The 16,497-nt window shown below is 34.2% G+C and overlaps 1 protein-coding gene across 2 annotated transcripts in view; it reads left to right on the top strand.

Annotated features, from left to right (window-relative positions):
* LOC145662668 (uncharacterized) overlaps positions 1-16,497 on the top strand; it is a 148,590-nt gene that overhangs the window by 97,882 nt on the left and 34,211 nt on the right. Inside the window, exon 6 of one of the 2 annotated variants that reach the window (XM_081728470.1) lies at positions 1,739-1,878. In XM_081728470.1, coding sequence (XP_081584596.1) covers positions 1,739-1,878 — 140 coding nt within the window. Of the gene's footprint in view, positions 1-1,738; positions 1,885-16,497 lie in introns of both variants that reach the window. The other variant, XM_081728469.1, reaches the window with a different exon arrangement.

Genomic DNA, 16,497 nt, shown 5'->3' with positions numbered 1-16,497 from the left:
CTTATGCAAACTTTCGTTCCCTATAATCGGTTTGAAAATAACCTCTCGTCCTACCTTCGCATTGAAATCCCCTAATAGAATCTTCATATGGTATCGCGGGAGTTGGTCAAATATCCGTTCCACTTCTTCGTAAAACCTATTTTTTATATCGTCACCCTTCTCTTCAGTTGGAGCATGTACATTTAAAACAATAATATCACACCACCGTCCCTTAAGAGTAATAAAAGAAAGTCTGTCAGTAACAAATTCAACCCGTTTAATTTCTGGTAATATTCGTTTGTGAACGAAAAACCCTGTTCCTAACTGGTGATTTTTATTTCCTTCCCCGTAAAAGAACGTAAAATTTCCGGAATTCTCAGACCCATTTCCTTCCCACCTAACTTCCTGTATTTCTCTAACTCACTCGTTACAGATTTTAACGCGCCTGCCCTATAAATACTTCTAATATTCCATGTTCCAAATCTCATGTCCATTTTCTTTTGCTGAGGTCGTGCCAAGTTATCAGTCCTTGTCCGACGCTTGTTCAAATAAGGCTCCAAATAAGTACAGAATAACTGGTTCCATCTGATTATTATTGATCCATTTATTATAACGTATTATATTTATTCAGTTTTCAGTAATAAGTTACACGTTGTTTCACCAAAATATTGTTCTTAAGGGCCAAGATGGATTAATTTCTGTACATTTACTTGTTCTTTAAAATATATTTTATGATGAATATAAACAAACACAAAATAAAAATGTCCATACCTCAAGCTTATTTTCTTCCTGAATGATAAAGGCAAACGTTAGCTTAATTTTTATTTTTTAAAAAAAGGGCTTGTTTCTCTTTAAAAGAAGTGAGATCTTATATCCAAACTGTTTATAAATTTTCCCAGTACTCATAGATCTTAGACATGTAAAAGATGTTTGTTATTGAGTGTGTTTTTAGTTCCTTTATTTAAGTGTAAAGGACTTGTTGCACAAGTTGCATATGTTCGATAAACAAACCTTTTTAAATTTCACAGTAATCCTTCTACTCCAAAAGTGAATTTATAAGCAATATTTTGTAATTTTCTATTTTTTTTAGTGACATAAACATATCTAATGTCTGTGATATCTATTTTTTCTATAATCAACTAAAGTTTACATTAGAGTATAACACATTTTAATATTTTTAAAGTTTAAGAACTTAGTTTCAAAAAGTTTAACTTTGAACTAAACGCTTGTAGAACGAGTTTTGGAACTCTGGTAGGAAAAGTGTAGGATTAGTTATCAAAAATCATTGTCTCGCAGTCTGTACTTAAATTACTCTTATTAAAATCAACATTTAAGACAATATAAATACTCAAGATGTATTGGTAAGATGAGGGATCGGGGATCGATTCAATGCCAAAAGAAGAAGAAAATGAAAATCAAATAAAAATGTGTCTATAGAAACTATTGGTATAGAACTTCCATAACGCTTGTATAGTACTGGGGAACAAAATGATGTACTAATGATAATTTCCACATTACATTTAACTAGTCAATACAATGTATCAGTTCAAACTGAAATTGTAAGTTTACGAAATATTCACCACTACTGATTTTTAATTGCGTTCACTGAATATGCAGTATGTTCTCTTTTGCTAGTAATGAGGGCATGCTCCTCTAAATTTCTCTCTACGTGTTTATAATATACGGTACTTGTTATAATTATTGAATTCCAATACACATTAGGCCTACTATAACCTCTATTTGTTTCTCTTTTTGGAAGGAGTTTCATCATTTCGACGAGATCCGGAAGATGTATCAAGCTGAGCTGAAACATTACAACCGCTGTCTGGAAAGACTTCGCTTGCATCAATTGAATGTGGAAGGAGCGGCTTCGCCACACTTTGCCACAGGGATGCTTCGGTGGGTGTAAGTAGAAATAAATGGGAAATTTTTATTTTAATTAGAGAGAGTAGTATTTTTCAATGAGTATACAAGTAGCACGTTTCATTTGTTGTACGTAGAAAAAAAAGTGAAATTTCGAATCATACAAAATCACTTTTCTTCATTATTTGTATAAACTTTAAATAAATAGAATCCGTTGCCCGTTGCGTACTAAACATAAATAATATTCATAAAAGTATGCGTATTTCCACGTGTCTAGTTTTTCCAGGAAAACCAAATTTCAAAAAAAAAGAAAGAAAGAAAGAAAGAAAGAAAGAAAGAAAGAAAGAAAGAAAGAAAGAAAGAAAAGAAAAGAAAAGAAAGACTTACTTCTTATTGCTTCCTATTACAGTAATAATTAACCAACTATTTATTTTGTTTTATGAGTACATAATTTTTGAGAATTAATATAAAGAATTAATTTGTGTTTACAAGAACCAGAGATAAAAAATTCACATGATAACGCAAAATTCCCAACTTAAGTATTGGATTCTATGAGTGGTACAATTTGACATATGTACAAGAATCCAACTTAACATGTAATGATGAAGAAGAAAACCATTACCGAGTCATTTTTCTTCTTGACAACCAGGTGATCTCCCAGCAATTTGAGGTTCTCTATTGTGATTATATGAGTTATTTCTTGGTCCTTTCTTGGACCTTTTTCTAGGCAACAAATTTTATAATCACTTCTGATGGTGTATTTTTCTGCAACCTAGCTTAGCTGCAACTAAGCTGGACTTTTTAATTTTCTGATTTAACGCCCTCAGTGATTAAATTATTAAAATACATGACAGTTCATGTCGACGAATTAACTTCGAACCTGATTAGATGAAATACCAAAACTTACTTTTTTTTTTAAGGTTAGATATCTTAATACTTAACATTACAACAACATTAAGATTGAAAGACGATTCCATTTACCTATCACCAAATAAAACATACAAAATAACACAAAGGGTGAACGACTGTTGGAACTTTAAAGAAAAATGTTTTTCAACCTTTTGATGTCAGTAGATATTTATTGGAAAAGCAGCATTGAACTTATTTTCTCTCAACTGTTTGTAACATGTACACTGACCAGCCAGAACATTATGACTACATTCCCAAGCTCGCACGACAGCAGCAATGCGGTTTGGCATGGACTCAAGAGATCTTGGTAAGTAGCTGGAAGCGTGGACCACCACATCAGCACACAAAAGTCACTTAATTCCTGTAAAATTTGCGCAGAATGTCGATGAGCTCGGATCTGACGCTCAATGTCACCCCAAAGGTATTCAATTGGGTTAAGGTCGGGTGAGTTTGAAAGCTATTGCAGAAATTGAAATTTACCACTGTGGTCCCCGAACCACTGCAGCACAATTGAGCTTGTGATTAGGAGCTTTGCTCTGCTGAAAGATGCCATTTCCAGCTCGAAATTTGGCCGACATTAATAAGAGTGTGTGATCAGTAATGACCTGGCGATAGCTAGGATTCATCATAGTACCCTCCACACGCAATGTTGAGCTCATGGATAAAAAGATTAAGATTTTCCAAATCACAATAGAACCAATGTCATCCAGCGTTCCCCTGAAAGGCGACGAATTCTAACTTGGTCATCGACGTGGTAAAGATAGTATCGTGATTCAACGGACTATGTACCATTGCTTGCAGTCCAATAATGATGTTCACTTATCCATTCTAGTCGTTATTGATGATTCTGTGCGGTTCACATTAATATAGTATGGGACGTTGGTTACGGAGGGCCATATCCAACAGTACGGTTAACTGTGTGGCCAGGCACTTGTGCTGTGTCCACTGTTAAAGTCTGAAGTTATTGTACCATAGTTTGCACCCTATCCTGTGGTACCAATCTCGACAGTCTACGACGTTCGACACCTTTAATGAGGTGGCCGCCCACATCTTGTGGTTTGGACCTGGTTGCACCGTTCTTTACTACCTTCGGAAAGCACTAACTACGGCACCTCTGGAACACCTGACAAATCGCGCTGTTTCCGAGACGCTAAATTTCCAGCCGTCTGGCCATCACAATTTGGCCGTTATCAAGTTCTGATATATCCCCTGCTTTCCCAATCTACGCACAAGAATTGCATTGATCAAACCAGATCCCTGTCACCGTCTGCCGATCGGTTCTGCTGTGCCCCCTATGTCAGCACAACGGCTTCGTTCAAAATGTAGTGAATGGTCATAATGTTTTGGCTGGTCAGTGTATTTTCTCGTGAAAAGTATCTGTAATCACTCTCTTACTCTGAGGCAAAGTATAGTTGTAACCTATTGAACATTACGATTACTCAGTCTTTTCTTTGTCTTCATTGTTTAGAAATCATCTACCGGTTATTTCGAGCAAGGCTCATGCGTTAGATTTTGTAGTCGTGTACGAGGTGAAAGGACTAATTTTTGTTTCGAAAAATATCCTATGAAGAAGGAAACAGTATGGCAATATTGTAAATGGAAGGACTCAGCTTTAAAACTGGTGCCATCAACCTAGCTGCGTTCGCATAAGTCTCCTATATCTAACACTGAATGAATCAATATATCTTGACAAAATATTTTGGAGTGATTTCCTTTCAGTTTCATTGTCCGCGTGAAAGACATGGTAAATGGACGCTGACAAATGGATGTTGACAAAACCTATTAAATAAATAACAGTGAAACAATTACTGTTGTTGCTATATTTGCTGATAAGGTAACGAAAATCTGTGTAACAGTGTCGAGGGGAAAGTTAAGACACATTTTAGCAACTATTTCATTTATAGAAACCCTAAGCCGATTAGATTTTGGTATTTCTTTTAGCCATTTGTCACTCACCAAAGTCAAGAAAAGAGAACGAGTTTATAGCTGCAAATGGTCTGAATACGCGATATATTTTTCATAATATAACACTACTCATTCTGAACCCTTCGTATGTCATATTAGAGCCCGGATTTTTAGTTTTTGTGAACATAATTTTTAGCCTTTTTAAACAAATAACTTAGCATGTTTTAGGATTTTACTTTTTAGTCATTTTTATGTTGATCTGACATTACAAACTTAATTACACAAAAGTAAATCAGAACAATTACCGTGAAATTGTTGCAAAAACTTTTTTCAAAGTTGACATACATCAACACAACATAATTTGAACCAAAGTTCGTATTTTTAGTGTTAACAGTCAGAATTACTTATGCAAAACACAGAACAAAATGTTCATTTTTTAAGTTGAATTGCTACTATGCACAGTCAATACATGCATAAATTTTCCACTGTTTAAAACTTCTCGTTGTCCTTTAAAAACATTTTTGTAGCGAGAAATTGTACGCTCTACACTACATGAAGTTACCAGTGCATAAAGTCTACTTCACAGATGTCATTGCTTTCGATCCTCATGGTAGATTCCAATGTATTACTTATCCTTGAAGAACTGCTGTTACTTCCCTCATTTTACTGGATTTTATTTTCAGAGCTCGAGAAAGCTTTGATAATATAATATCGCCCAATATTCCTGGCACATCTTTCCTTGAAATTGTTAGAATTATGTTTATGTTTCGTCTAGTGAAAGAAATGAACCCTCCAGGCGTTTAATGGAAGCAATTAAGTGAACGATTTTGGCTTTGTTGAATGCAAGATTAACGACGTTTTCCCTATCTTAAGGGTTTTTTTTCTTCGAAATACAAGCAGCTTCAGTGTTCCAATTTTTTCTGACACTTTTTATTTCCTCATAATGATCAGTGAGGTTCCTCATGGCTTTGTTGACAGTGTAGGGGCCTCTGGCGTGGGAGATCCTGCTTTATTCCTGGCGGGAGCTTGTGGTTCGGCTGCTAAATTAAGCTATAGATCCCTGAAGGGGACGCTAAACTCGAAAATCTAAATGTATAATGAACATAGTAACCAAGTTCCCCAGCGAGTAATTATTGCCTCTAGAGGTAGCCGTATTCTTGGTATCATTTCTCTGAATATCTGAATTCGACTAAGTAATTTCAGGAAAAAAAAAACTTTTTTGACAAAAGAAACTATATCATTTACTTCTGGGGTGCCAGTGTCTTTTCATGGATAGGCTTCAAATAGTTCTTATGCAAAGCAGGCTTGTCCGGAACTCTGTAACCAGTATAATCTTCGACAATTTTCTTGGAATTCTCGTTCATCAATACATTCCAAAGCTATCTACCATAGAGCTTATCGTAGATGAAGTAAATAAATGAATTGAGGATTATTTCTTTCTTCTGGCATTGCTTTTAAGACTAATAGATTCCTTCTTTAACTCAAAATATGACTTTTTTCACAGCTCAATTGCTTTTGGCAGACTTGACGGAAGATGGCCTTAAAGTCTGTTGAAAAATTTGAATCGTTAGCAGTCAATTGCCGAAATAAATTACTTTTTACAACTTTTACTTTAGGCATCTTGCAAGCTTCCATTCTGGTGCAGAAGTGTTGCTTAAAGTGTTTCTGGATCAGAACTAAAATTCAAACTTCAAATTTCGTTCAGCGTCTTAATGTTGAATTTAAAAAATTACACTTGTGTTTACTGTCAGAAAAATTATGTACCCGTTATTCCAGTTTTATTTCCCAGTACAGTTTGACTTTTTATTATTTGTTTCCATCTGCGTTTAATAAACGACATTACTGATTCTTTATGAAGACCACACTTGCACCCTTTTGTAACCATCTTCGCTTCTAAAACAGAATGTGAACCACACAAAAACGCTGTTTCTTAACGAACTTTTACGTATGCAGAAGAGAGACCTGAATACAACTTCTGTAATGCTTTTAGGATTTATTATTATTATTATTATTATTATTATTATTATTATTATTATTATTATTATTATTATTATTATTATTATTATTATTATTATTATATTTCAAAAGAATGTTTGGCATCTTTCTCTACTGGCACGTGTAAAAGGAAATAAGGAGCTAAGTTTACAATATAAATCGTTAATAGAACTGTCAATTTGATAGCACCAAATAACATATTAATATTGATTCAATAGATAAGAAAAATATCCCGTCGCTTAGCTTCTTAAAAAAGACAAGAAACCAAACTTAGCCCCCAAACAAATTTAAATTTTATATTGTTTCCTTTTATTCTTGTTTTCTTGAGTTTAGATTGTTTTATAATTTGAGAAATTAATTTGAAAATGTATAATTAACATTCAGAAGTGAATAAAAAAGATAATTTTAAGAAAATCTGTAAAAAATGTAGAGAATGATGTATTTAGCTTCTTTTAGGATCTCAGCTGAATTTAGCCGTTTTTTACGTTCAATAGTTTTCGTACATTTGAGTTAGAAATGACTAAATCAAAATTCTTGATTTAATCATCAGATTATTAAGTAAGAAGCAAAATAGGTTTAAAAACCTAAGAATCTTAGTTCTAGTCAATTTTTTTTAAATTGACGTCCTGTGCTTGTGTGTGGTAACTATGCCTACAGCGCAGGCCGGTAGCCAACCCAAAAATGTAGGGGAGGCCCGGCTGAAGTTAAGGGGGCCCGATCCAACCATATTATAGTTCATCGCCATATTATAGTTCATTTGCAAGCCTACCGTGAAAATTTAAGGAGGGTCAGCAAAATTTTAGGGGGGCCGGCCCTCCTAGACCTCCTTGGATACGGGCCTGCTACAGCGTTACTTAAGATTTCTTTGGTAGAGAATCAGTTTTAAATTAGACTAAAAAATAAAAATATCCAGCTTAAAATTTGCTTTGAAATGTGCTTAGTTGTAATGAGTTTGTTGCTTCACAATTGACGTTAATCATTAGAGACCGGATGTTTAGGCATTGGAAACCTGGAAAATAGGCAGGCAAATAGACACTTTAAATTCAAGTCAGATAATGTTCAAAGAACATATAAACATACCTGTTTGTTAATATCTTCTTTTACTATATGTATAAAAACGAAGGTTGTCATGTATTTTATGTATATTTGGTAAATACATTCTATACAGCAGTTTATCACTACATATAACAGTCGAAATTTTATACACTTTATCAGTACACACAGCAGTCCAAAGTTTTACAGACTTTATCAGTACACATAGCAGTCCAAAGTTTTACGGCATTTTATGACTATGCATACAAACAGCACTTGTATTTCTCTGAAGAGGTACAATCCTTTCTTGAAATGCTAAATTATATGTTTTTCGCAATAAAGCCTTATTTTGAACAAAATGTTTAGAATAGGCAATACTAAGCACTAAAGCAATTATTTAGACAGGAAGGGGTGAAATAGGCAAAATATGCAAAATAAAATTGGCTTAAATTGAAACTATAACTCCCCATATAAACTTCAAAATGTAATTTTTGATTATATCTTTAATATTAAAGAATAAGCATTTTTACTTAACATCTGGTCTCTACTAATCATAGATTAAAATGCAATTACGACCTTAATATGATGAGCTTTACTTAATAATTCATGCTTGCAATTAACTGTAAAAGTATTCTGTGGCAAATCAAGAATGCGGCAACCTTGAAGATGGTTGGTTCGTTGATTTGGAGATTAGGGTCTCCTTTTAGCTCTGAGACTAGACATGTGGACCTACAGTTTAAGCTGGAATCTGAGCCACCGTAAGGTGTTCAAAGTTCAATGTTTTCGTTTATTTATTTATTTATTTATTTTGACTTATTTTATGTGTCGAGGTTAAGGCTATATGAAGCCTTATCTACCACCTAAACATTATATATATCATGAGTAAGTTTTATTTGCTCGTGGAACGCAGTCGTAGGTTAGAAGCAAATGTTCGGACAAGGACAGAAAAAAATCACCTTTCTTCTTTGGTTATCTTTAGCATGTCAAAATATACTCTGAATAACTCTGAGTATATATATAGCACTCTGTGGATAATAGCACTCTGTTGCCCGTGTATTTTAGAATACTCGATCTATATAGTTGATTTTATATTTAGTAGTATTTGTCCAATATTATGCTTTAAGGACAAATTTTAATTCAAGATCCCTAGTTTTGAAGACTTCCATTCTGTCAAAACAAGAGTTGGAAAAGAAAAATATTCTTTTAGAAACGTCAAGTTATATTGAATAGAAATACCCAAGGAACATTACCAAAATTCCTTAACTAGTTTGTAATATAGCATGCCTATATTTCTTCCTATAAAAGAAAATCGTTTTCTAACAATAAGTGAAACGTGCTTTCCCACTTTTTATCTGATAAATTTCTTGTAATACAATATTAATGCATGTCCGTACATGGTGTAGTTGAAGCAATTTACTTCAAATAAAATCACGAATCGGCGTACTTTCAAAGACTGATGGAATGTGAAACATGTTGGTGTCACATTCCCTCGCATTGGAGAACACTGATTGTCTTGAGCTGTATGAAACAAAATATCAATCTTTTGTTTTACAAATAGCGATGCACGTCATTCTTAGAGAATGCAGCTATTTCAATATAGATCTTGCACAGGAAGTGGGAGGGGCCATGACAGATAGAAGAAGGTAATAAATGTGCACGAAAATGTCGTTAGTCGACCAATTCAGTAGCCAAACCCATTACTATACAAGTCAGGTCACACGTTCGAATCCGTTTATATATCATGTAAGTCATGGGCGGAACAGTGTTTTGTCTTCCAGCTCTATATTAATGGAGTTCCCTATAACATTTATAATGTCATTGTTATTAATATTGCAAAAATAAGAATACAAGCGTAATCTTTTAGTAATTGTCACATTGATTTTACAGCAACACGCAGTGAATAGGAACACTATTACGTATCTTCAGTCTCATACAGTTCTCCGAGATTATGAAATTTGGAATTATTATAAGTAATGTGCCATTCATTATTCTTTAACCATTATTAATTATTAATTGGAGAATAACCATTTCTCCAGTCTAAGATGAATCTTTATTGTTTGGAGTGTTTTGTCCAATGAACATTACATGTCACTGACATTATAATTAATTGAATCATAATAATTCAATAATAATTCATGGCATATTCGTATTTTGAACCATAACTAGCTGAATCTACGCTCGTAACACAGCTCATCATTCACATATGAGCATGAATCTCCTTGCCATTCCTCACAACATCTGTACATGCCCCTTTATAGACACAAGTGAAAGACGTCTTGATAAAAATCGGCATAAGTTACCAATTAAAGGAGAGATTTTTTTTTCGATTAGTTTTTCAATATCTCGCAACGTTTGCAAGATTTGAGCCTACTTTCTGTTGGACTTTCTAATTCATGTATGATAAGTGTTTCCTTTCTTCTCGCATGCAGTATTAATAAACAACTACTTTACACACACAATTAATTACGATGTCAGTGATATATGGTGTTCATTGGGCAAAACACTCCAAACAATAAAGATTCATCTTAGACTGGAGAAAGGGTTATTCTTCGTTTTTCACTATCATTTGGTCACGAAACAAACTCCTGAGAGATATGCAACCCTTGTATGGAACTATGTGATGTTGGAATGTATAACTCGTAGGATATGTTTTTTTTATTTCAACACTTCCAGTATACCCCTAAAATGTAATAAAGAAATAAATAACAGACATTTTTTAAATGTTCTATTAGAACTGGACAATCTACACAAAATTTGGAATCAACCAGTGAAAGCAGCACGTTTCTAGCACTTGTGGTTTTCTAGATCTTGTTGTCGAAAGGATTGGAGACAAACATATAAACTTTTCTTTAGGGACAAACATATAAACCTATCATTTTAATATATAGACTCGCTAAACCAGTGCTCTCTACACAGTGCATCATTAACATATGAGCATGAATCTCCTTGTTATTCCTCACAACATCTGTACATGTCCCTTTACAGACGTGTTCATAGAAATTGTCAAGGGAAACCATACGGGGAGATGTTTTCGATTTTTGCAAACAGGTTTTTTTTTCCAATATATCTCACTGTTTGCAAGGTTTTAGCCTACTTCCGGTTGAAGTTTCTAATACATGTATGATCAGTGTATTCTTTCTGCTTGTATGCAGTATGTAATAAGCAAATACATTACACACACAATTAATTATAATGTCAGTGACATGTAATGTTCATTGGACAAAACACTCCAAACAATAAAGATTCATCTTAGACTGGAGAAATGGTTATTCTTTGTTTTTCATTATCATTTGGACATGAAACAAACGCCAGAGAAATATACTACTCCTGTATACAACTATGTTGTGTTGGAATGTATAACTCGTAGGATATGACGGGTTTTTTTTAATTTCAACACTTCCAGTGTACCCCTAAAAAGTGCAATAAAGAAATAATGGTCATGTTTTTTTTAATATATACAATTAGAACTGGACAATCTACACAGAATTTGGAATCAACCAGTGAAAACGGCAAGCTTCTAGCACTTGTGGTTTTCGAGATCTCGTTGTCGAAAGGATTGGAAACATAAATTTTCCTTTAGAGACAAACATATAAACCTATCATTTTAATATATAGATAATAAAAATTACTAATTTATAAATATTATTAAATTTACAATATAATAAATATTGTAATAAATAGTATAAACAGCTAAATTGTATGATCCCATGTTCAGTTCCCGGTGGGAGCTAATGCATTTTGATCGAGCGTTAAGATGTAGATAGAACGATAAGCTGCTAAAAGGGCTATTAAACCAGCCAAACCAAACTAATAAATCAGTCAAACGAAAAATATAATGTTTGGTATCTAAGTTATATGTTATTAATATTGGATTGATACGACCAAAATGGCCAACTCACCCAACTGACATGTCACTTTCAAATGTGAAGAAAATTAAAATTACAATACTAGGGTAGTCAATAGTCTCGAGCTAAAGCTACTCACTTTTGCCATCTCTGACAGAATTCTATATCACAAAAGAAGTTTTGAGTCTGCGAGGGGAAAAGTCTCAACTGCACATTGTACACCACGGTTATCAGGGAAATTCCTCCCTGCCAAGAAGTGATCGAGATACCAGAAGATGTAGTAGCCGTTGGGAGGAATGTTACGAGAATACGGTGATTGAGGAAGGGTTTCATACTCCAGACCATGGAAATCCTTCATCGTCCTGTGAGGTGTACATTGAAGCACAAATGTATATGTTCATCGAAGTGAACATTAGAATACCATGTCTATTGACCATCATTGCTGGATGATTACGGATAGGTGTGCAGTGCATCTCACGGAGTTCCAACATTGTAACGATCTCCAGTGATAGTTTCACCTTGACGGTAGTTAGGCTACTGTAGATCAAGATGATAGCACTACAGCCATCTCCAGTTGAAGGAATGATTTTGGAAAGCATCCTGAACGTTGATCATGATCCAAGAACTGTCCTGACCATTTACGATTGTCTTAGAAGATATATTTTTCATCAGAAGTAACAGTGCCTGAGAACATCTGAGAATCTCACACTTCCACACGCCAATCCTTGTTGGCTTGTGTCAACTCATGTGGCAACTATGAGTTTAGCTTTTTCACCCTACCAGTTGCACAGATCCGTCTAACAACAGTTATATTGTATGATTGTCGTTTGCAAGTGCACCAATACTTTTTGAAGGTCTGTTTTCATTCTTCCTCAGGAGTTCATTAGAACATCCTATTTGTCAGTTGATATTTTCTTTCTCAATGTTGTATCACTAGCAAGAAATGTAAAATCAACAGCGTATGGTGAGGTCGCTCACTCGTGCTCTAATCCGCTCTTGAGAATTCTCGCGATTAGGTGTGTAAAATGTTTCACTTTGAACTCCTAAAGGAAGGTCAGGTCTAATTAACAATATTTTCTGACTGAGCACCACAGCCTGGACATAGCACGCGTGACCATTAGTTGCATCACAGAAGGTGGTTTCTCACTAGACATAAAATAGACTTTCAATCGCTTTAACCCAATAGTTATGTATTATTGTGAAGACATTCAAAATTATTGGTCTCTTACTGTGTTACAGTAAGCATATTCATGTCATCTGATGAGACTTACTGACGTCATATTGTTTCCTCTCTAACAGTCTTCGTATGAAATGTAGCTTCACAAGTATTAAAAGAAGGTTCTATTAAGTGTATTGATATTTATCGCAACTATTCTTTTTATGAAAAAAAAAATCTACTAGCACCTAAATTCGAATCTGAGACTTTCGGTTTCACATGTCAACGCTTTATCGCTGAACTAATATAACTGACTTCTATTTTGTTTCCCCGTTCCAGATACGGGTAATTATTCAAATAAGAAACTCTCCTTAGCCAGATATGTCATAGTAATAGAAAGCTTTACCGCTTTCAACTGTAGGAGATATTTATATTGGCGATTATCCATGCTATCTCAAAAGCTTGTGAATTCTTATCTTCTTTGCTATCTCGTACTGAGATTTCCGTCACAGTCGGAGCTGTTAAGACGTTTTGGAAGATGAATAATTAGATTCATACAATAAATTTGGTAAACTCATGACTCGAATGACAATAAGGAGATTGTGTGTCCAGTGATTTTCAGGCTCACTATAAAAGCATTGTTTTCATCAACTGTAGAATACACACAAAATATGTAAGTTACTATAATATTTTTACTGCTTTCCAAAGATTTGCCTTGTTCTACAGTGTGTCCGTAAAGTTGCGCAAACCAAAGTTTGATTACGTATATCTTTTGATCTAAAAATGATAAAAACCTGAACTTGAAACGAATGTAAGTATGTTCTATGTAGATGTTTTGTGACCATGACCAATGCTGGAGTTTATAACGTTTTTGTGTGATAACGAAAGAAATTGCCGAAAGTGTAAATTAAAAAACGTGCTAAATGAAGAAAATCAATATTCAGTTGCAGAAAATTGGTTTCCTGCGGGTGAATTTCTGTGTATATGTGCAGTATGCATCAACATTTATCCATTAGTGTGAAAATGTGAGAAAGTTGAGACAATTTTGCCATGTAAAAAGGCTATTTAATGCAATTCCGTTTTTTTTTTTTTTTTTTTTTTTTTTTCAGAAATGCGGCCCCTGCCAACATTGTTGTCGTAAAATTACTGCAACAGGTGTGTTTTGGGTTCATTAATGATAAACAATGAGAATTTGCACATAATTGATAGCATGATTTTTTATGCAAAAATTTGCGATAAATTTACAACTAAATAATGATTCTTTTTTCATTTTGCACATTTTTAAATTTACACTTTCGGTAATTTCTTTCGTTGTTACACAAAAACGTTATAAACTCCAGCATTGTTCATGATCACAAAAATATGTACATAGAACATGCTTATATTTGTTTCAAGTCTCAGATCTTTATCATTCTTAGATCAAAAGATATACGCAATCAAACTTTGGGTTGCCCAACTTTACGGACACACTGTTGATAAATTTCGTTCTGGCGACATTTAGAATATACGTGTAGTGTGATGAAGTATTAACTTTATTATTACTTAATGTCTGTTTTCCTCATACAGACTCTCTCGCAAGATGTGAACATAATGAAATTAAATCTTTAACACCTCATGTTTATGCTTTATAGATTAAAGAAGATGAGTAGTGTGTTCAGATAAAGAATAATTAAGGGGGAATGAATAGAAGAAAATGAGAAAATGTCGAGAAACTGCGTGAACAAGATGTTGTCTACCACATTTTTAGCCTTGAATCGAACCAGGAACCCTTCGTACTAGGGATAAGTTCTACAACTGAGCCCCCGATTGATTTGTATAGCTGATCAATGGAGATGTCAACAGCGAGTTATTTGCTCGCATATACTAAGGAAATGGGAGTCCTTCGCTAGTATTCTGTTCTCACTAACTGATGTAGATACATTCTACAGCTTCCATAATACGAGTTCACGAAGTTAACAACTTATTTCACTAACTGCAAACTTCATTCAGTAAATGAAACCTAAGGAACAAACTCATACTCTGTATACGTATGTATCTATATTTCACACTTAAAATCATTTCTACTAGATTTTCTAACTATAGGAAACAGCCATTAAACGTTGAGCTCGCATCATGTTCCTCGCAGTAATTATTTCACTTACCATTTAATTAATGAACTGTTCCTAAATGTAGTACACAACTCTTACTCCTAGCCGTTTATAGTATGGAACCTCTTTGTAGTAATTTTCAAATTACTGTATCCATATTAATTTTATTCGCAACTCAAAATGACTAAGAAGATTGGTGTCTAAGAAGATTAAGACAAAAACAGTTCTTAGAAGAAATATGTAAAATATTTAGCTACGTATAACTTAATAAGAAGAAAAATTTAAAAATTTCAATTTTAGTATTATATAGTAAGCGTGATTCTTGACTGACACTTGAAAAGATTAATATAACCTATGTCATGTTTGAGTTCGTATCACAATCGTTCTGTAATTTTCAACAAATCTATGAGAACTTTTTATACGAGAACCAATTCGTTCCTTTTTAAAATTTGAATACTTCCATCATATTATTTATTGGATAATATGGTGGAATTAATATCATGATAGGCCTATAATGTTATATATTACAGTTTGGTATATCTAGTATTGCGTTGAACACTTCAAATTTACGTTCGACTCTGCGTTTCATATAAGTTACCCAGAATCACTCGTAACGCTCAAATAATTGAATTTATATGCGAATATCAATGTTTATATTTTGTTTACCAAGTAAAGTCCAGGTAGGAAAATTTTTGTCCACGAGCTTTTACGTCGAAAATGGCCTGAAACAAGGAGATGCGTTGTCGCCATTATTATTTAACTTCGTGCTGGAATACGCTATAAGGAAAATCAAAGATAGCAACCAGGGCCTACAGTTGAACGGTATTCACCAGGTTATGGCATATGCTGATGATGTAAATTTAATAGGTGATGATAGGAAAGCAATAGAAAGAAATGCAGAGGTCTTATTAAACGCTTGCAGGGACATGGGTTTAGAAGTAAATGCAGAGAAAACTAAATACATGGAATTGCGTCGGGACCGGAATACAGCAAATTATGGATGCGTTAAAATATCAAATAATACTTTTGATAAAGTGGATAGTTTCAAATATCTAGGATCAATATTAACAGAGGAAAATCGTATTCACGGAGAAATTAAATGTCAACTAAGAGCAGGGAATTCGTGTTAATATTCGATTCAAAATCTCTTGTCGTCGCGAATTCTGTCGAGGAATTTGAACCTTAAAATATACAAAACGATAATCATGCCTGTTGCTTTGTATGGCTGCGAAACATGGTCACTTACTCTGAGGGAAGAACATAGACTGAAAGTATTCGAGAACAAGATCCTGAGAGGAATATTCGGGCCCAAGAGGAACGGGAATGGGGAATGGCGGAAACTTCATAACGAGGAACTACATAATTTATATGGTTTACCCAACATTGTTAGGGTCATCAAGTATAGGAGGCTTAGGTGGGCGGGTCATGTAGCTAGAATGTAAGAAAGTAGAAACGCTTTCAAAGTCTTGACTGGAAGACCAATCGGAAAACGACCATTAGGAAGACGTAGGCGCAGATGGGAGAACAATATTAAGATGGATCTCGCAGAGATTGGAATACAAAGTAGAAACTGGATGCAGTTAGCTAAGGATAGAAGTCAGTGGAGAGCTTTTGTGAACGCTGCATTGAACCTCCGGGTTCCATAGGCCATAGAGTTAGTTAGTTTGTTTGTTTGTTTCTTCTCGGCAATTTGAAATTGAGACTGTCACTGTAGAAAAAAGAGAGT

The sequence above is a fragment of the Thermobia domestica genome, chromosome 10, assembly GCF_964235325.1.
Source record: "Thermobia domestica chromosome 10, izTheDome1.hap1.1, whole genome shotgun sequence".
NCBI classification, from domain to species: domain Eukaryota; kingdom Metazoa; phylum Arthropoda; class Insecta; order Zygentoma; family Lepismatidae; genus Thermobia; species Thermobia domestica.
Note: the sequence above shows the minus strand (reverse complement) of the source record. Positions and strands in the feature narration are given on the sequence as shown.